At 37.3% G+C, this 27,998-nt stretch overlaps 1 protein-coding gene across 2 annotated transcripts; it reads right to left on the reverse strand.

Annotated features, from left to right (window-relative positions):
- On the reverse strand, positions 1–27,933 carry acsbg2 (acyl-CoA synthetase bubblegum family member 2). Of its 2 annotated transcripts, none has more exons than XM_051903212.1 (15): positions 27,769–27,933; positions 14,856–14,991; positions 13,714–13,796; positions 11,807–12,075; positions 8,674–8,762; positions 8,119–8,239; positions 6,704–6,784; positions 6,434–6,583; positions 6,100–6,276; positions 4,815–4,996; positions 4,300–4,542; positions 3,976–4,193; positions 3,421–3,560; positions 1,999–2,245; positions 1–1,887 (listed from the first exon to the last, which is right to left on the reverse strand). In XM_051903212.1, exons 2-15 carry the CDS (start codon positions 14,966–14,968, stop codon positions 1,769–1,771), a joined length of 2,232 nt encoding a protein of 743 aa, XP_051759172.1. In that variant the 5' UTR covers positions 14,969–14,991; positions 27,769–27,933; the 3' UTR covers positions 1–1,768. The 2 variants fall into 2 exon arrangements, with proteins under 2 accessions (XP_051759172.1, XP_051759171.1); XM_051903211.1 differs by lacking the exon at positions 27,769–27,933 and adding an exon at positions 20,546–20,763.
- Positions 27,934–27,998: the final 65 nt, after the last annotated feature.

The following is a 27,998-nucleotide window of genomic DNA, read 5'->3' on the forward strand; positions in this document are numbered from 1 at the left end:
TCATGGTTATAGTACATTTATTGTCCAGTAAAGGGATATTTCACACACACATACAAGTAGAAACCTGGAGTTTCAAAATCAAATAATCCAGTTTCAACAGACATGCACGTTTCAGAAACCCTTAACATCACTCAACACACAGCTAATTGTCACCCAGCTCAAGAGTTCAGAGTCAGGTAAAACCAGTTAAACCTTTCACAGTCTGAGACTTCACGTTATTGTATGTTCACATTTCCAAATGGGCTACCCTTCAAGCTCTATATCAGACTTACATTAAACTTACAGTAATTCTGTCTAAAAAGAAACTTGCTTTTTTTTTTTTTAAATAAAAGGCAAGTGGATTTTGGAAAAGAACAGAGTAATTTAGTTTAACCCATAATAGAAATCCCACATAGAAGAAAGGAAATCACTCACTAGCTCCACCTTCATTCTCACCTATTCTGACTGAGCAAACAACTTATCTCATTTCATGCACAATTTACTAGAAGTCTTCCTATTTACAAAAAGGCCTCGCTGTGGTCATGCTATGCAGTCAGAAAATACGCACTTTGGAGTAACAGGTCCAAGTATTTGAGGAAAGCTCTCTAGTGTGAACTATTTACAAAGGGAAAAATCAAATCTTTGGATTTGCATGAAGTAATATGCAGTTATGTTTTTGTATATTCAAGCACTTGACTGATTAAATAGCATTTCCTGTTCACAGTTAGTCCATTTAACCTCTTTGATCAATCCATATTGGTTTTCTAAATTGCATTATAAGCATTTTACTATGTATACAATATAAATAAAATCAATTACATTTTTGGTCCATATTGCACATGCAAAGCAAAGAATAATGCAATTCAAAGCGAATCAAATGATCACCTCTGAACAGATCAATTACTCACACCAGATCCTTCATGTCCCGTATTTCATAAGATAAATATTCACCGCTTCTCTCTGTCAAGATTACAATGGCAGGAAAATGGTATTGCTACTTTGAGGATTGTCAGAGTGACACAGCAAAGCATCAAGTAAGACCACAGAAGAAGAGGAAATGTATGCAATATGTATTTACACTATACAACAGGTTAATTTTACAAAGAATTAAACAACATTAACCAACTGCATAAGCGAAACAAATATTTAAACAAATGTGATGCATTTGGTTCTGAAAAAAAAGTAAACAAAAACATTTATGGCTTGAATGGCATGGGATTCCTTCAAAATGATCTTCACAGAATGAAATCTTAGGATGTTCCTCTGTAAACATCTAGTTTCCGTTAAACAACCAGTGTTTTTGGTGGCAGTTGCTCACAGCAGTGCTGTTGACAAACGAGCACTACTGCCAAACACCATTCTCAAAGAATTCAGTCACGCCTGATGCTTGTTAGCTATTAAGATTTATCAAACTTTGTTGATAAATGTAACCATAAATTAATCGGTATCACCTGCACTTACATATAAATCAATAACATGGCTCAAAAGACACTTCATTATAATTAGGCAAGAAAATAAATAGTAAATCACCAAAAAAAAAAAATGGCTTTGTTTCATAAACATGTTTTTCTTCTTTCAGTAATACATAAAAATGTAAACAGTATGAAATAAACAATTAGAAAACCCTGAACAAATATTAACTCAAAAATAAAGCAAAACACAAGGTCTGAATGGTGTTTCTATGTAAGTGTGTGTGCGCGCTCGTGTGTGTGTGTGTGTGTGTTTTAGACCATGTCAGTCTCTTTGTCTCCGAACTCTGAAGTGGATGACAAGGGTTTTTGTTGGACACCTATTTAGGCGGCAGAGGGTTGTCTGGGGTGGTTGGGGTCACGACTTCTTTGTAAAAGCTCTCAATCTGGTCTTTGTACATCTTCATGACCACTGGCCTCTTGAGCTTCATCGTGGGCCCTGAGAGGGAGAGAGTTAAAAACAGCTAAACAAACAGCCTATACAGACCTTAATATAATTACTTACAAAACCCTGAAATAACTCACAGAAGGTTCATTATAAGAAACTTACCCAGCTCTCCTCCAGGGATACTGAAATCCTGATCCAACACGGTCCATTTCTGAATGCGCTGGGCGTTAGAGGTGGCTTTCTCATTGACGCGGGTGATGCCGTCTTGAATAGCTGCGTTTATGGTGCGGTCACGGCCACCGGCAATCTCGCTGACTCGAGTGGCGTTGCTGCCGAGTTTACGACACAATTCCACCACCTCAGGAGTCAGTTCGTCTTCGGGAGCTCCTGTTTCGCTGTTTACCTGACACTGAGAGCAAGAGAGAAGAGTCGTCAATGTTTTTCAAATTCTAAGTTAATTGTATATTAGATTATATATGTTTTTAATCCAATCGTTTCCCAACCAATATTTAGACAAAGCACCTTTCAAGTCTAAATTAGGCGTTCATGCGTGCACACACTCTGGTGTGTTGCTAAGGTGTTGTTCGAGGTTTCCAGGGGGATGCTATGTGGTTGCAGTTGTTCTGACTGCTTTTAATCATGTTGCTATGCAACTGCAAAGGTGTTCTGAGTATTTTTAATCATGCTGCTATGCGGTTGCTAGGGTTTCTCTCATCTGGTCTCTAGATATGATGCGGTTTCCCTTATTCAATGCAAGTATGTGGAATACTTGCCCTTATTATTGTCCACCGGGTAAAAATACTAAATCAAATTTATTAGAAAAGTAATATCACACCTGTACTCAACAAATAACATTATATATATTTATTATAATTCTGCCTTAGCAAACACCGCTATTTAGTAACACTTTCCAATTTACAAACCAAAAAGTATTGCCACTAGGGGGCGTAGTGATTCCAAGAGAAAGCATGGAACTTGTAATTACACTGGTTGTCCACTGGTTGGCAGCAGCTTTTAAGTATATTGAAGCTGTTTGATAATATTTGAGCATTTACCACTTAAACATACTGGTATGATCTGATTAGAGCATAGTAAAAATGTACTCGTGCACCTTAAAAATCAGCGTTATCTCTCAGTAACCTTACACAACACAACTTTGTGAAAGAGCATTCGGGTGAGATGTTCAGATTAGATTTACAGCATTCAGTTTGTGAAGAACATGATATCGCTCATATTACATAAGGAAGGCATTAAAAATGAATCAATAATCTTGAATAATCAAAGCAATAAACCTTTTCCTTTGGTCATTAACTATGTTTAACACTGTTTCTTAGACAATCACAGCCGATCAGAATATTTTGGTGAATAAGTTAGCACAAAGCTACAAAAATCTAAACTAAATGTTTGACAAAATGTCACTCATCACAGCTGGTTAAGACAAATCTCCGATTTATGGAAAAGATAGCTTTTATCTTGTCGCTTTATCACATCTGGTGAAAGAGTGCAAGGTGGATAACCTTGACACACAGGTTTATAGTGGAATCATCTGCAAAGACACACACACGCGTATTATTTATATGATACCTTAATTGTGAGCAGCATGGAGAGGAACTTTCTCTTGTCTCCGATAAGCATGGCATTGCTGATGAGCGGAATGGCCTCTTTAACTGCATCCTCAATGGGCACCGGGGGAATATTTTCACCTCCAGCTGTGATGATTAGTTCTAGAATAAAAACAGAAACTTAATTACATGCACAACACTAAATCCTATTGAAATGTGTGGCCACTTTATATTTAAATATCTTATGAAATGAAATTGCACAGCTGTTTTAGTTCCAGTGAGTAAGGCTGTGTTCACACTTGGCAGGTTTGCTCTGGTGCGATTGTTAGAGCGGTTATTTTGGATAAGTGTGAACGCTGCCATCCGAATCCTCGTGCACACCAAACGAGCAAACCGAGACCTACCTTTCCACTTTCAAATGAACTCTGGTAAATGTATCATTTTCTTTTTTGGTCCGGAACAAAAGAACCAAGAGAACCGAACTACAAGTGTGAACACACCCTAAGTTCCACTTCCAAATGAACTCTGGTGCGGTTTGAAGAGCAATCTGTTTTCGATCGACCATCAGGCTCATTACCTTTAATGCGGCCAGTGATGAACAGGAAGTCGTTTTGGTCGTGTTTCCCGAGGTCTCCCGAGTGCAACCAGCCATCTGTATCCAGAGCCTCTTCGGTTTTATCAGGCATGTTCAGGTATCCCATGAACACATGACGACCCCAGAAACAAATCTCTCCATTTCCATCGGCATCGGGGCTGAAGATCTTTGTCTGACAACCTGGAATCACTTTTCCACAGCTGAGAAAGAAATGGAAATGAGAAGTATTCTAAAAGTTAAAGCTGAAGTGACTAAAAATGACTCACTTCAGCTGAAAAAAAAAAAAAAAAACTAAGGTGTCAGTACCTGGTGAGTCTGAAGGCGTCAGGCAGTGAGATGGTGTGCGGTCCAGAGCTCTCACTCATACCGTAGAGTTCAAAGAGAGGAATGTCCAGACTGAGGAAAAACTCCAGCGTGTCTTTGGTAATGGGAGCCGCTCCGGTGTAGCACCTCGTACAGCGATCCAGCCCCAGTGCTTTCCGAACCTTCCGGAACACCAGACGCTTTGCCAACCGATAGTTCAGTGGCTTTCTGGACAGGTTGCCATTACTGAAGACACAAGATATTTCCTCTGTTAATACAGAGCCTAATTGTTTCACTGTATAAAATGTCACAGAGTGATGTGTCAATCTTCATAACTAAACTGGTTAAAGATGCCATTTTTGTACCATTTTTTCTGCTTGTCAACTTACTTGGGGTCCAAAAATCTGAGACCACTTTTCTCACCATAAATTATTGATATTTAAAAAAAAAAAAAGTGTCATGTGTGAATGCATGTTTCTACCTTCTTTGTGTGTGTGTTTGGGTGTGCGTGTACATACAGCTCCATTTTGTTGAGGTTGGTCTGCAGGCCCACGTCTTTGGCCCAAGACGCCACCTTCCGGCGCACGGTGGATGATTTGGCTCCAATCGACTTCATCTTTTCCTGCATCTTCTCCCACACTCGTGGGACACCCATGAACGCAGTAGGGTGAATCTCGCGTAGGGTGTTAGCCAGAGAACCCTGGGACATGCAGTGACTTCTATTATTACACACGCAAGCATGGTTTGCCAAAGGCTTCATGTTCATGTGTGCATGCAAATATCAGCTGACACTCCCAAGGTTATGTCAGGTGACATGAGCATGTAGGTCATCACAGTTTCTGGCCCTGCGCTCCTAAATCAATGACCGTATTATAAAACAGTACTGCGGTGCTACATTGAGAAACAGTGAGGCACTACAGATATCACATGCTCAGCTTCTAGAGATCACAGGGGAAATATATCATGCATCTGTTTTAATAAAATATCAGCAGATCTACATACAGCCTTGCCTTGTTTTCTGGAAAGGGTTGAAAATTAAACACTTATGAACATCACAAATACCTTTGTGTGTGTGAGAGCTGCATGACTAAGACTTTATGAATTATGTTTCAACAAAAGGATCAGTGAAAAAGCTCTTTAAAAGGATTACACAGTTGGTTTAAACTAACAAGATTGTCTTTGGAAGGATCTTCGCTTACGTACACAAAACAGAGGGATTAGGGGAGGAAAACAGGAAGTGCCTTCACAAACATGTACACTATCTTTCAAAAGTTTGAGGTATTTAAGATTTTTTTTTTATTGTTTTTGAAAATCTCTTATGCTCACCAAGGGTGCATTTACTTAATCAAAAATACATTAAAAAGTAATATTGTGAAATATTATTACAATTTAAAATAACTGTTTTCTACTTTAATATAATTTAAAATGTAATTTATTTCTGTGATGGCAAAACTGAATTTTCAGCATCATTACTCCAGTCTTCAGTGTCACATGATCCTTCAGAAATCATTCTAATATGCTGATTTGGTGCTCAAGAAACATTTCTTCTTATTATTAATGTTGAAAACAGTTCTACAGCTTAATATTTTTGTGGAAATCATGACTTTTTTTTCAGAATTCATTGATGAATAGAAACAGCAATTATTTGAAAAAAAAAACTTTGATCAAATGAATGCATCCTTGCTGAATAAAAGTATCAATTTCTTAGAAAAAAAAAAAAAAAAAAAACCCTTCAAAAACAGGAAGCTTTTTAGCACTACTGTGGCAAATGAAGAGCAAAGGATGTGTAATTTGCACACTAACCTTTAGAGCATCAGGCTGTGCAAAGTACGTAACTCCTCCTGCTTTCATGGGAAGCCAGATGTCAATCATTTGTGCAGCAATATGACTGAGTGGCAGGTAGCTCACGACCACTTCCTGTAACTTATCTGCATCTGTAAGACTCACATCTCGGCCTGTTGCAAATGCTGTCCATGTCAGCTACAGAAGGACAAAGAGAACATTCAGTATTGCGAACGACAGGTACCTGTAGTACTCCATAGAGACTCATGGTACTCCATATCACAAGTATCCATCAGTTTGTTTTTGTTACAGTTTGCTCAAATGTCATATTCTGGATGTTTTGGGTTTAACTCACGTTGTCGTGACTAAGCATGACTCCCTTTGGCTGGCCAGTGGTTCCGGATGTGTAGATCAGTGTGCAGCACTGATTGGGTTTCTGGGAGCTGATGATATCATCGAGCTGATCGTCAGGCTCGTCGCGGCCCAGCTCCATAAACTCAGCCCACTATGTGTAACAGATATTTACATAGCAAATGTCAAATTTCAATTAGTAATGGAGGGGGATTAAAAAAGAAAGCTTATGCTCCGAGACTTGAACTGAAAATATTTGACTAATCAAATGTACCGTGTAGAGATTGGGCTTTTTCTCTTTCAGCTCGTCTTTGTACTGGATAATGGCTTTTAGGTGCGGTAATTTGTCCTGGACCTGAAATGAAGTGCGCACACACACACACACACACACAGCATAAGAAATCATTAGGAAAAAGCCTTCAGCAGATGGAGGCCTAATTTTTAATGTGTTTAAGCGGCAGGACAGAGTGTGATGTCTGATTAAACTAGAGATCCTGATCAGTCTCAGGATCTGAGAACTGGCACCAGAAATAACCAGCTAAATGATTAATATTTTTTGCAAGCTTTATCGATATATATACACACAATATTCATACAATCATATCATCTTGAAGGCAGAATCATTAACATTTATGAAATCATTTTCATTACTGCAATGTGAAAAAATAATATATAATTTAATTGGTAAAAATGTTTGTATTTTATCATAATTGTGAGAATTTGAATATTTAGGAATATTTAGAAATAGCACACTAACTTTTAAAAGTTTTGGGGTCAGTACATTTTTTTTATAAAAGAAATTAATACTTTTATTCAGGTAGATGTATTAAATTGATCAAAAGTCACAGTAAAGACAGTTATATTATTGCACAAAATTTCTATTTCTTGTTCTCTTAAGCATTCTATTGATCAAAGAATAATAAGAAATGTTTTTTGAGCACCAAATCAGCATATTAAAATGATTTCTGAAGGATCATGTGACACTGAAGTCTGGAGTAATGGCAGCTGAATAAATAAATTACATTTTAAACTAGTAGCTAAAGTTCATAAACAAACTTTGATGTTGGCTTAAGAAAGCCTGAACGGGCTGCCTGAGTCAAAAAAGCCAAAGCATATGTCTGTTCTGTGTTCTGGAGCTGGAGCCAAAAAAAAAAAAAAAAAAAAAATATTTTATTTTGATGATCAATCGATTCTTTTATTTTTTGGCCCCACTTTATACTAGGTGTCTTTAACTACTATGTACTTATATTTTTAAAAATACCTACATGTATCCACAGCTTTAGTTCATGTCTATAATTACATAAATAACCATTTAATATATCTATTATTTTCTGAGTAGTCAATTATAGCACCTTACCAGTAAAACCTTAGATAACCTACTAATAAATAATAATTAATTTATGTCGTTACTCATTAAATGTTTTATTTAAACATTTAAGATTTACATATATTTTAAATTCTATTTAAATTGTAATAAAATTTCATAATATTATAGGTTTTAAATGTATCTTTGATGAAATAAATGCAGCCTTGCTAAGCATAAGACTTTAAAAAAAATCTGAACAACCCTATCCTTTTGAATAGTAGTGTAGGTAAAATCAAAAATAAAAGGTAAAAGGTCTGATCTGTGTTAATTTAGAAAATGTTCTAGAGGGGTTAATTTGGAAATGGGTCCTGTAATCCCATTACCTGTAAGATCTTCTGCAGCTGTTTGTGGTTTTCCACCACAAGGATGTTGGCCTGGCAGTTCTCCGCCACATACTGGCACGCCTCAGGGGAGTTAGTGGTGTAGATACCCACAGCAAACCCCCTGCCAATGACATACAGAATCCCTCAATAAACATCCTGAACTCTGTTATTGCTGTAACCAAAAGGCTAGCAGTTCAGGAACAGAAAAACTCTTTCAAACGTTAACAACATTCATCTGTTCTGACTCCACCTATATGTTTACCAACCCAGACCAGGTTTAAGTGATGATGTTTAACAAGTGCAGGTTGTGCCATCTGTCTTCACTAAAGTCATAAAGGCAGCTGGGCAGTTTATGGCACTACAGAGCCACATTTGACTCTGATGAAATAATTAAAGCTTTGTTTGGGACAAACACTGGCCGTGTGCTGATAATGAGTTATTGAGAATGACCTGTATGACCCTGGAGTTAGCATGACAGCAGTATGCGTATATGATTATGGTTGATTTGAAGACTCATAGGACAAAGTGTAAAACATCCTCACAATAAACACTTACCCAGCTAAAATAGCCCCGATGTCAGCAATAAACCACTCGGCTGAGTTGAACCCGAGGATACCTACACCGTGGTAGCGCTCCAGACCGAGCTGTGAATATATACACACAGTAAGCACATGTACATTAACAAATTTCAAAGCAAAATCACAGCTTCATGTATTGTTTGCATATAAAAATGAAGAAGCCTGTCTTATGATTTGTTTGAGTCATCGCTCACAAGAATTCCCAGAAGTCCCACATGGCAATTTACATGTTCTTTTTTGTAGTTAAATAAATGTTTAGTTAAATACTGCCATTTATCTCTATGTTTAAGATCTTCACTAGTTCAGTAACTCCAAAATATCATCCAACTCTTAAACAAAGTTCTTGCAACAAGACATTAGAGATAAACAATGTGTGAACCAGTTTAACAGAATCATTAAGAAGATACAGTTTAAAATAATGATTTTTTCATAAGATCTATTTATATGGTTGAGCATCATATATAAAATATAAAAAGTCACACCAGCCAAAATATTGCACGCATGTTGTGACATCTAACACCTCTTGTGTGAAGTCTTTCTTTTGTGTTTATGCTGCCTAGTGTACACACAACTCAATTTGAATCACTCCCACAGGGTTTGAGTTGGACAAATGACACCGTTGAGTTTTACAATAAACAAAACCATGGAAATCTGCCCACATCGGCCGCCAGGCATGACGTCCTGTTCCCCACAGGGAGAACGTGACCAGTTGGGAGTTGAACCTCATCCCAAGACAAGGGCATGGAAAAACTGAAGACGATAAAGAAAAACCTCCCGCTGCTGAGAGAAACTATTCTCAGGTACTGTGGCCAATTGTCCTCAAGCTGAAAAACAACTAAAATCCGGCTATGACTGGGTTTGGCAGAATTCAAGAAAATGTCAAGGTCGTATTACACCCCAAAAGCAAAAGACAAAAATATAAAACTATATATTTTGAATAAAGGAAATAAAGCCCATTTTAGAACACTCATCCTAATCCTTATTACTTCAATGGGAAAATAAATATATTGAATTCTCATTATCATAATGGAAAGAATATTTACATTATTTAAATATTTAAGTATATATAAGCATTTATAATGATAGTAATTGTTGTACTGCCTTAAATTTGTGCTGACTTGTATTGAACTTGCACTGTATTATGTATATACTACAGAAATGAGAATAAAAATGTAAACTGCCCTGACACATTATGGCAATGAGAACTGAGCCTGAAAATATACTTGACTCTCATTCAAAATGGTAAAAATGGGCTTCATTTTCTTTATTCAAAATATTTCTAATTTTTACTTTGAAATTGTAGTGAAATAGGACCAGGATTATGTCATTTCCCAGATGCTTCATCATACGGCGCACTAATTGCAGGCACTTTCTCCTTGAGGTAACCTGAGTTCAAATGCCTTACTCAAGGACACAACAATGACTGCCTGTAATCTTAGTAACAGTTACACCAGTTTATACGCGTTTATTTGTTTTTAAGTGTTTGTTATCAGGCACCTCTTACATAAAAATACTCCTCTTATCAGGGACATTTCAGATAACAGTGTAATGCTGAATGGTTGTGATCACAACAGCAACAAGATAATGAAAATGACTAAAGTTACTGAATTGCTAAGCAATAAACAGTCATGGGTTAAACCTGTTATGCTACCTAGGTGCTAAACTCTAACAATGGCAATCTCAGGCCTCCTTCGCATCTTTGGTATCTTGGCCAAGTTTATTACAATTAGGGCTGAACAATGTGGCCCAATGGCCCGGGGTCAGTTTGAAAGAATTTCGGGCTAGCTGACAGTCTGTCATATTGTTTTGTGTGACATACTGTATTGAATACGGATGTGATTTCTGCTGGTTTACATGTCAGTCTTGCTGGCTATGAGATTTTGGTAATATGGTGAAAAAACCTTAAAGGGTTAGTTCACCCAAAAATTAAAATTCTGTCATTTATTACTCACCCTCATGTCGTTCCACACCCGTAAGACCTTTGTTCATCTTCGGAACACAAATTAAGATATTTTTGATCAAATCCGATGGCTCAGTGAGGCTATTGCCAGCAAAATAATTAACACTTTCAAATGCCCAGAAAGCTACTAAAGACATTTTTAAAACAGTTCATGTGACTACAGTGGTTCAACCTTAATGTTATGAAGCAACGAGAATAGTTTTTGTGTGCCAAAAAAACAAAATAACGATTTCAAAACACTGCTTCATGAAGCTTCGAAGCTTTACGAATCTTTTGCTTCGAATCAGTGGTTCGGAGCGTGTATCAAACTGTCAAAGAGTTTAGAGAGTTAAGAGAAACTTTATTGTCTATCACCAATGATAGAAATTTTTCTTAGGTTAAAAGGCTCACAAACAACACAAGATAACAATACATACATAACAATCCACAACACACAATTCATTTTTAAAACAAACATCTTTAAAATAATAAAAAAAAAAAATAAATAAATAAATAAAAAAGTCACATGAACCATTGAAATTTCGAAATGTTTCGAAACACTTATGATGTAACGGAGCCTCGTTTACTAAAATCATGTGACTTTGGCAGTTTGATACATGCTCTGAACCACTGATTCGAAGCAAAAGATTCGTAAAGCTTCAAAGTTTCATGAAGCAGTGTTTTAAAATCGCCTATCACTACATATTGTTGAATAAAGTTGTTATTTTGCCTTTTTTGGCACACAAAAAGTATTCTCTTTGCTTCATAATATTAAGGTTGAACCACTGTAGTCACATGAACTGTTTTAAATATGTCTTTAGTAGCTTTCTGGGCATTTGAAAGTGTTAATTATCTTGCTGTCAATGCAGGCCTCACTGAGCCATCGGATTTTATCAAAAATATCTTAATTTGTGTTCCGAAGATGAACGAAGGTCTTACAGGTGTGGAACGACATGAGGGTGAGTAATTAATGACAGAATTTTCATTTTTGGGTGAACTAACCCTTTAACATAAAAAATAAAAAATTTTCTGAGGCATATGAATATATTGCTAAAAAAACAAATCCAGTGAAAAATTTAATGCCCAGCTTTGCAAAGCCTCAGTGGGTCACAAATAAAGATATTTACACTCTTAAACCCTCAACAGTTTTATCTGAGTTAACGGCCCTCACCTTAAGAAAGCTCTTGGCAGCAGTGCGGCAAGACTTGTAGTACTCGGTGTAGTTCATGGATTTCCACTGCTCTCCCTCTTTCCAGCCCAGAGCTGGGTAGCTGCCGAAACGCTGGACGGTAGAGGAGAACATCTGGTTCACAGTCATGGCGGGTTCAGCCTCAGGGCCGGACTCACCCATTCTGAGCTTCACCTCCCCATCCCTGCACGTGGTCCAGAACTCTGTGCCCTTAGCGGGCAAGGAGAGGGAGTCGGGACGAGGGGTGGCACCTACAAAGAGAACAGCTATTTATTGTCACTGATCATTATTTATTCTGTACAGTGTTGTCTGATGATCATTAAAATCATACATTTGTAACCAGACAACCCATATAAAAGTTTTTTAGCAGTAACATGGTATCAAGTGGTACTTTGATGTATATCATGATAACACCACAGTGCTTTTTGCTATTTTTATGTTAGTGAATTTTGTTCTAGTCTATGCTGCTCACAGTTTTTATGTTGTGTGTTTCTGAAATCTAGAAAGTCTGTGTGGTCTTTTTTGAAGAATTTCTGCTGCAGTGTCTGTTTTAAATCAAATTGCTCAGCTACACCCTATCAGGACATTTACTCACACACTCTTTCACCACAGCATAGGAGACCCATCCATCACTAGTATCTCATACACACACCAGCATACAGTTTTTGATGAGGTTTCAGCAGCAGAGCACACAGAATCATTTACAGCTTTAAACCAGAAAACAAACTGCTGGTGTCATATCAGTATGCAGACTCTTTCAAGGAGTGACCAGCCCCATTTTCATGATAACAGCACAACTGTTTTGTGAACATCTCAATTTTAGCTGCAGTGTGTCATTTTATTACTCCTGGCCAGAACTGCAATCTGCTTGTTTCACCATTGGCAAGGGTTTGGGGCAGGACTACTCATTTTATTCCGAACAGTGACAGATGGGGAAGTGTTTGGGAAACCTATCTGGAAACAATTGTTGTTTTTGCCGCTAATCACACAGAAATTACACACTGCAAGAAATCATTTGCAAGACAGCTGAAAATAATATCAACAGGAATTTATCTTGACTGATTTTACAGCTGTGCATGAAAGGGGAAGAAAGCCACCCCACACATTTTACAATGTCCTGTGCAGCGTCAATCTGATAAACCCATAACACACAACTTTATGCTGACCATACATTCTGCAAAACTGTTCGAAATGAAAAACAAAGCCACCACAGCAGCTTGATCTGTAAATCCAGGGTCATGCGACATGACCTCATTCAAAGCTCTGTTATCTTATGTAAACAAGACAGACAACAGCAGAGCGACGAAACTTCTGGAAGTTCACACGTGGGTCATTTTCAAATGGCTCTGCAACTGTTTAACCTTTATAAACAAACTCATACGGGACTGTGTAACTGCATTAAAATCTCATAAAAAAAAAAAAAAAAAAAAAGCAGTGTCATCCTGCTGCATGTCTAAAGGAAAGGGAAGTTAGTTTGCATAGGGACAGCAGCTTCCTTTTCAAACACTTCCTCTCACTGAGCACTCAATGGTGCTAGTGATCTCAAGTTCATCTTTTTAAAAAGAAGTTACGTAAGAGTTTCCATGATGAAAACATTAAGGAACGTTGAGGTGCGCGTTGTGGGTTAGTGCTCCGGCCAGCTTTCCATCGCTCTTTATCTGTGGAATGCAGAACTGAATGCACACATGGCGGATTTGAGGCCTCAAAAAGATGTATATGGCATGGGTTCAAAATGGCGGTTATGGTCACACATGCCTGTATCAGCGAGAGTAAGCGAGTATGTTTGTTTGTAAGACAGTGAGAACATGTCCTAGACTTTTCACCCAAGTGTTTGTGAGTTTAAAGTGATTTGCGAGTGTTTGTAAAACAGCAAGAGTGTGTAATCTCACCTGATTCTGTGCGCAAACTCTGTTCGGCTTTGGTCTTAGATTGCTCTTCTCTGGCACATGCTGATTCCTCCTCTGATGACTCACTATGAGGAAATCAGGAAATTCGAATAATGAGTTTTCCAGACAAGCAGCATTCTCTTGCTGAAATAGTCTTATCTCGCTCTCAGACACCCATGAGTTTCATTTTACATTACTTACATTGTTCTGTGAGCTTCAGAGTAAATGTGTTAATGTGTTTAGTCAAAGTGCAAAACTTTTACACACATAATGGTCAATTAATTATCAAGCAGTGAATCACATGACATGGTTGTTTCGTCCATGTGAAAACCAATGTCAATGCTGTCAATTGTGGCCAAAATCTTAAGATTTATATCTGACATACACTATTGTTAAAAAGAAATAAACTCTCTTATTCAGCAAGAATACATTAATTTGATTGAAAGTAACAAAGAATGTTACAAATTTTTTTCTATTTAAAAAAAAAAAAAATACTGTTTTTAAATGTTTCCACAAACATATTAAGCAGCACAAATGTTGTTTTCAAGTATGAGTATGTATGTAGAGTATGATGCTGAAAATTCAGCTTTGCCATCACAGGAATAAATTACATTTTAAAATATATTAAAATAGAAAATAGTTATTTTAAATTGTAATAATATTTCAAAATATTACTGTTTTTATTGTATTTTTACTGGATCAAATAAATGCAGCCTTGGTGAGTATAAAAAAACTTCTTTTTAAAAAACATCAAAAAATCTTACTGACTCCAATCTTTTGAACGGTAGTGTAAAAAACATTGATGTTGAAGAGTCTACTTCGACTTTTATTCAAAATCTTATTTGGTTCCTACTGTATTGTATCTAAAGAACATAAAAAGTGTATAATTCATTATGATTATGATATGTGATTCATTATGATGAACTGAATCTTTATTTTATGGACCTGGCATACAACCAGTTTTTTTAATATAATGACACTCCCACATGTCTTCATTCTCATGTTTACAAACAAACCTATCGTGACTAATTTGTCAAAACTGTACGTATAAATAACCCATGGGAATTTAGTTGCAGACCTGACCTAGTATACATGCATGTTAAGTTTATCTGAACATAACACACAAGAAATGAAAAGGAACTGACTTGGCTGTAGATTCGGCGATGGCATCTTCCAGGGAGGCGAGACTGTCTGCTGTTCCACAGGACTGGAGGAGGCTTGAATCCCCTGGATGGTCCATCACTAAGGCTGTGGACATGGCCGTAGGTTCACACGCAGTCACTAATGTGAATAGATGCAGTGTTAAAAGTAGCACTCAAACGGTTTTTTTTTCATTGCCTAATGTAAATATCTAGAGAGCAGGATGGCCTATAGGAAATACATGCAATTTAATGGCATATTTAATGCATGAGACAAGATTTAACCCCAGCTGCAAAGCATGCTGGGTCACCAGCCGTGGCACAATACTTTCTGTCTCTGTCTTTAAGAAACCATCATACAGACTGGTAAATTGGACAAAAAGTTGAGTCAAAGCTTAAATTATAAGGAAAGTACCTGAAGTGCGCATGAGACAGTCACATGACCAAACCAAACACAAAAATTATCTAAACTCTAAATCACTATACAGTTTTTTGTACCCTTTAATCAAAGAAGAGAATTCAAACTTTGGGAACAAGTTGTCCAAAATCAGATTAATCTCCCTTAACCTCATATACAAACTTTTATAATAACCCTGAATAAATAGTCTATTGAAAACCATAAAAAGGTCAATTGCAAAGGCAGTTGACCACATTATTCCACAATTTTTTGCTAACATGGCTCTTGCGGACTGCACAGGGTGGACAGCACAGAAAGGGAATCATTTCCAAGAAAAGGAAACACATCACTATGTCCAGAAAAATATTGCTGCCCACCCTTCCAAAGCCTGACTTCTGCACCTTTCGAGCGGCATGTTGTTTTTACACGCTGCTGCCATGAAAACACACGGCAGTGACGCTCCCGCCCTCCACTAATGATGATGAGAACAATCAGAAGTGGCCAGTGGATAGAAAAACAGGCTTTCAGATGTACCAAACAAAAGAAAAAAAAGTGAAAGAGAGTCTGAAATAAACCCAGTGAGTGAAAAACAAACCAGGTGCTATACATCAGCCTTCTGCTTCATGACCTTTTGCTCAGAGGTTTTGGTTTTAGTCTTCAGGGATGAGATGATGAAAACATCAGGATTATGAGCAACACTTCGACAAAAAGTACTGTGGTAGTACTACGGTACAGTATCAGAAATCAACACCATGCTACTTTAAAATATAACTTTGAACCACAGGGTTTTATCATTAACTTAAACTAGCCTATGTAAAAAAAAAAGTCATTTCTCTTCTTGCCATATTAAACTACTTAATAATAAATACATGCCATATTAAACTATTATATAATATTATTTATATATATATATATATATACACACACACACACACACATACACACACACACACACACAGTCAAACCAAAAATTATTCAGACACTTCTGATATATTTTTACTAGTGGGTGCAGGGCTCTATAGTTAATTTAAGTGAGGATAGCAAAATAAAGTGAACCGTGACATATTATACCCAAAAATTCTTCATACAGTGGACTACCAGTAAGATTGATACAAATTTGGAACCAAAAATTATTCAGACACTTTGACCTGACCATGTTTTGCTTAAGTGTTATCTGACATAATTAAGATTAATTCTTTCTGACACAGTTTAACTCTGAGATCTTGTCATATTTTATTACCATTTTTTTAAACTACAGTAAATAAACTGTATTAATGAATGAAATGTTCAAGGTGTCTTGAGTACATTTTGGTTTGACTGTTTATATATACACAAACCCGATTCCAAAAAAGTTGGGACACTGTACAAATTGTGAATAAAAAAGGAATGCAATGATGTGGAAGTTTCAAATTTCAATATTTTATTCAGAATACAACATAATGACACATCAAATGTTTAAACTATGAAAATGTATCATTTTAAGGGAAAAATAAGTTGATTTTAAATTTCATGGCATCAACACATCTCAAAAAAGTTGGGACAAGGCCATGTTTACCACTGTGTGGCATCCCCTCTTCTTTTTATAACAGTCTGCAAACGTCTGGGGACTGAGGAGACAAGTTGCTCAAGTTTAGGAATAGGAATGGTGTCCCATTCTTGTCTAATACAGACTTCTAGTTGCTCAACTGTCTTAGGTCTTCTTTGTCGCATCTTCCTCTTTATGATGCACCAAATGTTTTCTATGGGTGAAAGATCTGGACTGCAGGCTGGCCATTTCAGTACCCGGATCCTTCTTCTACGCAGCCATGATGTTGTAATTGATGCAGTATGTGGTCTGGCATTGTCATGTTGGAAAATGCAAGGTCTTCCCTGAAAGAGACGACATCTGGATGGGAGCATATGTTGTTCTAGAACTTGGATATACCTTCAGCATTGATGGTGCCTTTCCAGATGTGTAAGCTGCCCATGCCACACGCACTCATGCAACCCCGTACCATCAGAGATGCAGGCTTCTGAACGGAGCGCTGATAACAACTTGGGTTGTCCTTGTTCTCTTTAGTCCGGATGACATGGCGTCCCAGTTTTCCAAAAAGAACTTCAAATTTTGATTCATCTGACCACAGAACAGTTTTCCACTTTGCCACAGTCCATTTTAAATGAGCCTTGGCCCAGAGAAAACGCCTGCGCTTCTGGATCATGTTTAGATATGGCTTCTTTTTTGACCTATAGAGTTTTAGCCGGCAACGGCGAATGGCACGGTGGATTGTGTTCACCGACAATGTTTTCTGGAAGTATTCCTGAGCCCATGTTGTGATTTCCATTACAGTAGCATTCCTGTATGTGATGCAGTGCCGTCTAAGGGCCCGAAGATCACGGGCATCCAGTATGGTTTTCCGGCCTTGGCCCTTACGCACAGAGATTGTTCCAGATTCTCTGAATCTTTGGATGATATTATGCACTGTAAATGATGATAACTTCAAACTCTTTGCAATTTTTCTTTGAGAAACTTCTTTCTGATATTGCTCCACTATTTTTTGCCGCAGCATTGGGGGAATTGGTGATCCTCTGCCCATCTTAACTTCTGAGAGACACTGCCACTCTGAGAGGCTCTTTTTATACCCAATCATGTTGCCAATTGACCTAATAAGTTGCAAATTGGTCCTCCAGCTGTTTCTTATATGTACATTTAACTTTTCCGGCCTCTTATTGCTACCTGTCCCAACTTTTTTGGAATGTGTAGCTCTCATGAAATCCAAAATGAGCCAATATTTGGCATGACATTTCAAAATGTCTCACTTTCAACATTTGATATGTTATCTATATTCTATTGTGAATAAAATATAAGTTTATGAGATTTATAAATTATTGCATTCCCTTTTTATTCACAATTTGTACAGTGTCCCAACTTTTTTGGAATTGGGTTTGTATATATATATATATATATATATATATATATATATATATACACACACACACACACACACACACACTTTTGTTTGCACCACAATACAAACAAAACCTAAACTGAATTATAGAGACAATGACTTATATTTTCAATCAATGCTGGATGATTTCTGTGTATTCTGTCAAAATGAACTGGCCAATTAAACTGCAAAGGTGGCATCTCAACAACATATATAACAATTTGTGTTCTGTATGTGATGTATAGGAAACGGTCAATCTAAAAATCACCAAGATAATTAATAAGAGACAAAACTAAAACTACACTGAAACTAAATAAAAACTCAAAATAATAAAAACAATACACCACTAAAGAACTAAAGATTTTAATTTCTCATTGTATTTACATGGCACTCCATGTTTTTTCAAAGAATACCACTATATTTACATACAAAAAAAGACATTGCTAGTGGGCAAAAATGCTCAATTGTCTTTTCCTCAGTTAGTAGAATGATTTAGCCTCCTTCCTCCCCCCTTTTCCAATCCATTCACCTTGGTAACTTCCCTCCAGCAGAGCCACCCTCATCTGCCCTCAGCGGGTACCATGGCGTGAGCTCCTCACAGACACACACCAGCCACACAACTCACTCCCAGCATGCACTCAATGATGCAGATGCAAATCCTCGTCTTGGCTGACGTCAGCTCGCCTGATAACATCCTCATAAATAGACTCCCTTGTCTGGAAACTCAAGGCATGGTAGTAAAATATGAATTTGGATTGGTTTGTTTGAGAATTATGGAACCATGCAAGTTTGCATCTCATTGCTGGTTTCACTGATGTTCCCTTGTGTGTCTTGTAGCTGGTGGGTGAGGATGAAACCAATCAGCATCTCAAAACATTCACAAGATTCCCAAACTACATTATGAACTCGTTTTGCCTTTCAAACTCACGCTTTCTTTAAAAACCTGAATTTTAAATGCTCGAATACTGTCAGTCATTTGATTATCTAGAAATACACGTCGTCATTCTGCACATTCCAGTTTATTCTCACTCTTCATCCCTTTATCTCATCTTAATCTGCCATCTGCTGTCATGTGATCAGTCTAAAGCTGTGAACTGGTGGTCATGGCCATTTTCACTCAGCAGCAATATACTGTATTCATAGCACTATTGGCCTTCAAATGTGACAGCAAAACCCCCTCAGAAAGAGTCAGGTGAAAGAAGAATGATGTTTCCATCCTAATGACTAATATCATCAGCTGATGTTCAGCTGGTTGAAATTTCATCCTTCACTACCAAAATGTCTGTATATAACTCTCAAAAAGACCAGCAAGATCTTCTTTGGTCCTCAGGTGGTTTCCAGTAGTTCTTTATTTTCCACTCTGGCACTGCCAAGGGACTTTCCGTCAACAGTCCTGGTAAATTCGCATCAGGAAGGGATCTACGCTAATGCAGCACAACCATATTCAGCTGTGAAAAATAATTAAATAATAAAATATTTCTTGATTTCTGAAGGATCACGTGACACTGAAGACTGGCGTAATGGCTACTGAAAATTCAGCTTTGCCATCACAGGAATACATTATATTTTAAAATATAGAATAAAATAGAAGACTTATTTTAAAATGTAATAATATTTATTCTAAAATCATAAACACCTCACATATCGACAAGCTCATTTTCCAATTTCCTGAATTTTTCCCTCACTTTTTTAGACACAACAGCTATCAATATGAGGAGTGTGTGACCGGCGTCTGCTCTGCAGAATGACTGGAGAACATGAACGGATCATAGATGTCCCAAAACCCTGTGTGTACACAAGGGCTGTGCAAATCATGTCAGCCACACCTTTAACAACACAAACATCCTGTAATTTACTGCCGATGCTTCTGCCGTGCTGCCCGAGCCTGCCTTAACACAGGACTCAACAGGAGGACGGGAAAGGAGGGGTTTCCACACAGCTGATGCTGGCAGCAACTGTCGGCTACGCTCAGCCCCCACCCGAAAATTACCATCTGTATGCCGGCACAGAGAGCTGGGATCCTGCTCAGAATAACAGGAGGATGCAGAGAATACTTAAAGTATCCAATGCCCATGTTCTCATTTACATGAGAAGCGTGTGATAAACACCGAAACTGTATCTTTCATATGCAAAAATCATCTCACCCGACATGAACGAGGCCACGCCTCTAATTTCATATCATAATTCACATCCATTTTGGATCTAAACACATCAAACTCATTCAAAATCAAAATCAAAATCATTCACACATCACACACACAGATCTGTTGCTTTAGAAACTAACTCCCAGTGTTTAGGTTTGCGATTCATCTTTACCAACTCCAAGTGCTATAAAACCATCATTTAACATATTAAAAACAAAAATGGAAACTTACAGTGCATCTTTACAGGCTGGAAAATGCTTCTCTGTCTTTGGCTTTTCCGTATCAGAAGCTGAAATGCCTTTTTCTTCTGTTTCCTTATCGTCTGACTCCAAAATGATGGCCGCTTCCTCACACCCTACAACTGTGCATGTAGCACATTCATTTTCAAACAGAGCTTTCCCCTCCTCCGTAACCACACCCTCAACGACACCATCACCCCCTACGGTATTCTCAACCCCCCTTCCTCAAAAAACACTCCTCGTGTTCTGACTGGCTGAAATCTCTCACACCACAAGACTCATCCCCCATATATGGGCATACCAGCCCACTGAAGGTTAGGAGGGGGAGGAGCTATAAACACATGCGCCACTCTCATACATACAAACCAATGCAGAATCTATGAGGTTACTACAGCAACTTTGAGTATGATATATCAGCTTACAAAAGCCAGCACAGCTGCACTGACATCAGTCTATAGACACGTAACCCACAAACACACATCTGTCCCGTTTACACGCTGCCATAATAATGCCGATATTGTGCTGCTGTGCATCTGCATACGTGGATCTGCAAGACTACTTGAGCTTTCTGCTCCAATTTACCGCCTTTGTCGCATGAGCCCACACAAGTGCAGCTGACCTGCTGAAGTTCATCTCATCTAACCAAAGAAACCAAAACCTAAATATTGAACGACTTGCAAGCAAGAGTCTGCTAAAATGAGCTGTTCTTATACGTGACATATATAAAAAAGCACTGCACAAATGTGTACATGCTGTATAAGTCTAGTAGGAGTCAAAAAAGGAACAGAATGAGGTCAGAATAAACCTGAAGCTGCCTTTGACAAATTTAGTTGGCAACAATCACAAATGACTTTGAATACTTCAAAAGGTATGTGACTGACAGCTTGTTCCTGTATTTCAGGTTCATTTCTTTAAGGCTAATGAGCTGTAGGATGCCATTTCTGTGAAGGAAGTAATAAACGTGAGGTTCTGCCATTGATATATAAACTGGGAAATGTTGGTTCAATTTCAGATGATTGGCTTTAATTTAATTACATTTTTACTAATCAAGTATGCATTAAATTGATCAAAAGTGAGTTAAGACTTTTACATTGTTTTATTTTAAACAAATGCTGTTCTTTTGAACTTGAACCTATTCATCAAAGAATCCAAGGGGAAAAAAAATGTGCTGCTTAATATTTTTGTGAAAACTGTGATTCAGCTCTTTACAACATTGATAATAATGTTTCTTGAGCACCAAATCAGCATATTAGAATGATTTCTGAAGGATCATGTGACACTCAAGACTGGAGTAATGATGCTGAAAATTCGGCTTTGCCAACACAGGAATAAATTACATTTTAAAATATATTATAAAAGGAAGCAGTTATTTTAAATTGTAAAATTTTTTAAAGGAGTAGTTCACTTTCAAATGAAAATTACCCCAAGCTTTATTCACCCTCAAGCCATCCTAGGTGTTTACGACTTTCTTCTTTCTGATGAACAGGGGCGGTTTCTTCATTAGGGCAATAGGGTGACGCACCACCAAGTGAGAAAGGGACGGATTTATTTCAACCACAGTGTTACGCTATCTGTCACTGCTAGGCTGTTTCGTTCTGCCTCTGGCTATAGTCCAATCAGCATCAATCACGTTCTGTGGAGCATCGCCTCTTTTTGGGCAATTTCACTCTGGCCGAGATTTCCCCCGAGTGCTCCCATACACTTCCATTCAAAAAACTTTGTTTTTTTGTTTTTTTCCGAACTGCAGGCACTGCAATGCATTCTCTATGGGTTCCGGGAGGGCTAGCACTAACGTGCTTTCGTCATCATACGTAACCTTAACTTGTGCAGTGATTGGTGGAAACGTCTATATTTATAATATTTAAGCTAAAGTAAAATAATTTTCTCAGAGCATAACTTATATTTCACAGACTTTTTCTCCATCTGTAAATGTTAGAAAGTCGAGAAAATATTTCCATTTTGCTGTCCAGGAGACAGGAGTGGAAGCACAAACTTCCGTGAACGAGCGCCGCCATGCGCATGCACGCCAAACAGACGGAGCGCAATAATTCTGACTAAAATATACATTTAGCTAAAATATTTGTTGTTGATTTTTTGTTTTTGTTTGCGAACATAAATGTGCCATATGTAGAATTTCGCACCTACACCTAAGTGTATTTTTATGATAGCAGTAACTGTAAAGTGATTATTGTAGGGTAATCATAATAGACTAAAAATTAGTCTGTGGTTTTTTTATTTTCAGTTTTAGTTTAGTGAATGTAACTTCTGCTTTAAGAAGCATTGTTTTGTTTTTAGATTGTAGTGTCACAATGTTAGATTGTAGGCCTCATGTAATTTGACCCCTTTTTTGCGCATAATATAACAGACTACATGGTTACATTCATGTTTGTTTTCATAGTCTTCAATACGAACATTGTTTGTAGGAAAATATTGGGCAGGATATGAAATAAAAAATAAAAAAAATTTAATTAAATACAGATTTTATATCGCCCAGCCCTATGGCATGCTTTAAAAATACTGAATTTTCCATGTTTTAGAGAAGCAGTAGTGATACATTACATCACATTATTTAACAATTAGCCCATTCTGCAGCTCTAATTCTTTTTTTTCTTCTTTGTGCCCCCCCCCAAAAAATTTAGCACCAGCCGCCACTGCTGATGAACACAATCGGAGATATTTGAATAAATATCCTGACGCATCCGAGCTTTATAATGACAGTGAACGAGATCAACGAGTATGAGCTGAAGAAAGTTCTATCCAAATCCATCCATCATAAACATACACCACACAGCTCTTGGGGTTAATAAAGGCTTCTGAAGCGAAGCAATGCGTTTGTGTTAAAAAAAAAAAAAAAAAAAAAAAAAAAAAAAATCCATATTTAAGTTATAAATCAAATATCTAGCTTCCGACAGACCGCCTTCTGTATTCAAATTATGAAGAAAGTGTAAACCGGCGTCGCGTCAGTTACCCTTTTTCCCTAAGTTGAATAGGGAAGGCGTGGACGTAGCGTAAGCTTTTTGAACTGCGAGAGTTTTACACTTTTTTCGTACATTGAATACAGAAGGCGGTAAGTAGTGAGGGTGTGGTAGTACGGAAGGGTGAGTAAAGCTTGGGCTAATTTTCATTTGAAAGTGAACTAATCCTTTAACAATATTACTCTTTTACTGTATTTTTGATCAAATAAATGCACCTTTGGTGAGCATAAGAGACTTCTTTCAAACACTTTTGAACTGTAGCGTACCTCACTGTGAAAAGGTAATAAATATATGTGAAGAGCAGCCTTCTGACCCCAAAGGTTAGTGTAAGTTTAGCACATGCATGTCGAAACTACACGTATATCGCCAGTTCTATCTTAACTTCAGAACTACTGACGGGGGAAGCAACATTTTTCTTTAGAAAATGTCTCAGAGATTTATGGTCATGAATGTCATTTGTCAGTAAAAGAAAATGACAGAACGATATGCACAAAACTAGGCGTGCTTGTTTTGTCCTTCCGAAAAAAGCAATCTTTTGATAATGTCAAGTATAGTAGGGTCCTTTTAACACAGTGACTGCTACAGCTTTGGTAAACCAGACCCCAGTTCAGGACACAGGACACAGTTCACTAATATAGATGAGTCCTGGACACTGCTGAAAATGACACCATCAGACCAAAGTGCGCAAAAAAACCCCAAAAAAACAGTCAACCATCAACCAACAGTCGAAGAAGTAATCCAAAAGTGCAGGCTACAGTGGTTCGGCCACATATGCCAAATTAACGAACAGCGCATACCTTACCAAGTACTCTGGCAGCAGTGGCCTGTGAAATGGAAAGTCCAATAATGGCGCCCCAAGAAAACCAGGGTCAAACAGACCGAAGCTAACCTCAAAAACCAAAGGCTTAGCTTTCCTGATTCCTCACATGTAATGTGAAAACATCTGACTAGAAACTCTTAAACTTGTGTATTACAATTAAAGGGTTAACACAAAAAATGAAAATTCAGTCATCGTTTACTCACCCTCAAGTTGTTCCAAACCTGTATGAATTTCTTTGTTCTGCTGTACACAAAAGAAGATTTTTTGATTTCACAACAGTTTTTTTCCCCCCCCTCTAATGGAGTCAAATGGGCCACATTGGTTACCAACATTCTTCATCCTCACAATATCTTTCTTTGTGTTCAGCATACAGGTTTGGAACAACTTGAGGGTGAGTAAATGATGACAGAATTTACATTTTTGGGTTAGCTATCCCTTTAATTACACATTTAATGTGAAGTCATGTGACATATTGGTTGATGTAAAACGGTTTCTTTAAGCCTGAATTTTGTGTCAATATTCTGTGACACACTTCCCAGATTCACTAAGAGGAACAGGAAATTTCTCCTTCAGCACACACAGGAAAAGCGCAGTTTCCTTTGAAACAGGAAAGCACACGTTGACATCAATGTCCCTCCATGCAAATCCAGGCACAAGACATTGTCAAATATATTAAAATGGATATTTCTTTCACCAAGATTACTAAGCAATCTGTTTAATTAAGATTATTTACATTTCGTCATTAAATCTGAACCAGCTGTCACTGTTTGAATGTGTTATTTACACATTTACCAAAGGAGTGCTTTCAGACGCTGATAACACTACCAGACCATATGGTTTATTATCCAGTGTTTACCAATCTAGAACACATGACAATATTTCTGTTGACTCATTACCAACCTCAATTTCTGAAAATATGAATCTTATAGAATATTTGGGCATTAGTAGTGTTTTGTTTGTTAACAAAACATTGTTTTTTATTTACCAAATCTTAAATGAATCATTCTACTTCACTTCCATAAACCTATATTTTTCAGCTGTAAAAGTCAAAAACATACTATCGGTTGGATCTACTAAACAATTACGCCAGAATGAGGTGCTTTGAGTCTGAACAAGACATCACATTCCTAAGGATCTTCTGACTGACTTTGGACCTGTCCCAATACCCACATTCTTTGTCTTTGCACTTAAACACTTACATGATGCATTTTCTGTATTTGGCCAAAGTGTTCAAATGGCTGTGAATACTGCAAGTGTGTGTAGAACTTAAACCCTGATGGTACTTAGAAGAACAGTAAAAGTTTTAGAGAGCTTTAAAATAAACTTCTAAATGTTGGTTCATAGTCCACACATAACAGAATTCATGATTGTGATGCATCAAATCAAGTGATAAAAAATAGTTGCAAATGTCTAACAAAACACACATTCTCATCTCTGCACCAATAACAAGGTTTTCTGCAGGTTTTAAGAAGGTAATTTTAAGACTTTTTAAAGTCCTTTTTAAGAGCAAGTAAAGAAAATTTAAGGAATAAATTAAAGGGAACACAATATGTTCTCTAAATATAAATGTCTAGGGAGAAACACAATGAGTTGTATTAGCAACACTTCAGAATTTGAAAATACTTTCAACAGATATCCACTACTTCATTTTACAAAGAAGTAGCTTGAATCGCTCTGCTCCTAACCACTAGAATATGGAAATAACTTTTACTGTACCTTTTGATCACACTGCAAAAAGTGAAGTTCTTCCTCAGTATTTTTGTCTTCCAGTGCAAATGTCTAAAGATTCTTAAATAAATCTCATTTACTTGAGATGCAAAATAACATAAAATTATCTGTGAAATTGATCAAAATAAAGTGTTTATGATTAAAACAAGAAAAAAAAAATCTGCAAATGGATTCAGAAAAAAAATTAATTCAAAGGGAAGTTTTCATAACTCAACTCATCATTGATAGATATTTGTTCTTGTTCAATTTTTCAAGACTTCATTTTACATTTGCATCTCAAGTAAATGTATCTTGATTTTATGTTTAGATATTTGTATTGGAAAACAGGACAAAAATACTGAGGAAGATGTTAATTTTTTTTTGGCAATGTATGCAACATTTAATGTCATGAATTTACGAATTTAAGATGTTCTCCTCTGATTTAAGACCTTTTCAGGGCCTTAATTTGTGTAAGGGCGAATTAAAGACTTTTTAAAGACCTTTTTAAGACCTGCAGAAACTAATAAAATGTGCAACAGTTTTCATTTACTAGTAAATTATACGTAATATCTAATTTAACTTGCACTGGTGGAAAGTCTGGTGCAAATTCAGGGTATGCGAGTTGCAGAACATGATGAATTATGGGATATGCTTGGCCTCAAATGTGGTATTAGAGATAGTGTGCATTAAAGGCACTGCGCTTTTGCCATTTTTTCGACCTGGGACGGTCTTGCACACTTACTTCCTTTCACATGCACATGCTCTCAAGTGTGGGTATTGGGACAGGCCCTTTGTCATTGAGAACAATCAAAATCCCCTAAACTACTTTGCATTGAACCAAATGAGTCAAACCTTCAAACATCAAGGAAACTACCCGAAGTTCAATTGGTGAGCTCGTGTGGCCTGTCCATTTCAGTCATAACAACCACATACAAATTCACGATATTATTATTTGACTTAAAACCTTGTTAGGTGAGAAGTAACATGTCAACATTTATCAGGAAGTTTTTCTTACGACGCAAACATGTCTACCGAGTGTAAGTAATTGATGATGATGATGATGCTCCTCTCCACCATAGCCAGACCATCGACCAGCCAATGACGGCGTGGCTCTGGAATACCATGCGATCACGTGACCGCTGACCAAATATCCGATCCTCATCGCTGCTTCCGTGGCAGAGAAGCATCTGGCGTGAGGAAGGTTACTTGCGGCCATTGACATTACTCATCCGTGCAGAGTGTGCGCACGCTTAAAGTGAACACTACAAGTCTCTCGAGGATGCTGCTCGTAGGGTTACCAGGCAATTAAAAAAGCTGCACTTGTGACTCAGTCACCTTGTTGTGTTTTTAAAAAGGCGCCATGAGCTGCATGGTAAAAGTTTAACTTTCATTTTTTTCTGTTTCATATCTTTAAATGGTGCAAAAGCTTGCTACGAAACAAACTGAATCAAGTGGAAATTATTTTTATCGGTATTTTAAAATATTTTAAAGATTTAATTTTGACTTTATATTATATGGCATGCACATGGCAGACAGACATGTACACGTTCGCACGTTTTACACTTGAGTACCTGAGCAACCGGAATGTCTTGTTTAGCTAATTAGGCTAATGTAAACACAGGTAACTTGTGGATGGATCTCACAGATTTAATTTCATCACTCAAATAACATTCACAGATATATTCTTATAGAGATGTGTGATGTTGTACTCACCGTTTGTTTATTATATCAGTACGCCCAAGTGTTGAAGTTGTCACTGCAAGTTTTATACAAATTTCAGATTCAAAGATAGATTTCAGTCAGTTGTAAATCGTGATGAGAGAGGAAGATAATACACGATGATGTGTCTATTTCTGTGTATGTGTGAGACTGTCAGAAACTCACGAGTGGAGCGCGCCAATAATCCAAGACTTGCGCACACGCCCCCGTAACTTCCCTTAAAG

This window comes from Ctenopharyngodon idella, chromosome 8 (genome assembly GCF_019924925.1).
Source record: "Ctenopharyngodon idella isolate HZGC_01 chromosome 8, HZGC01, whole genome shotgun sequence".
NCBI classification, from domain to species: Eukaryota; Metazoa; Chordata; class Actinopteri; order Cypriniformes; family Xenocyprididae; genus Ctenopharyngodon; species Ctenopharyngodon idella.

What these genes read in the sequence shown, in the direction of transcription:
- acsbg2 (XM_051903211.1), bottom strand. An exon ending in GAGTTTGCGCACAGAATCAG is followed by an intron (nt 12,076 to 13,713) that starts GTGAGATTACAC and finishes TTCTCTTTGTAG; the next exon opens with GTGCCACCCCTCGTCCCGAC. An exon ending in CTGCCAAGAGCTTTCTTAAG is followed by an intron (nt 8,763 to 11,806) that starts GTGAGGGCCGTT and finishes ATATATTCACAG; the next exon opens with CTCGGTCTGGAGCGCTACCA.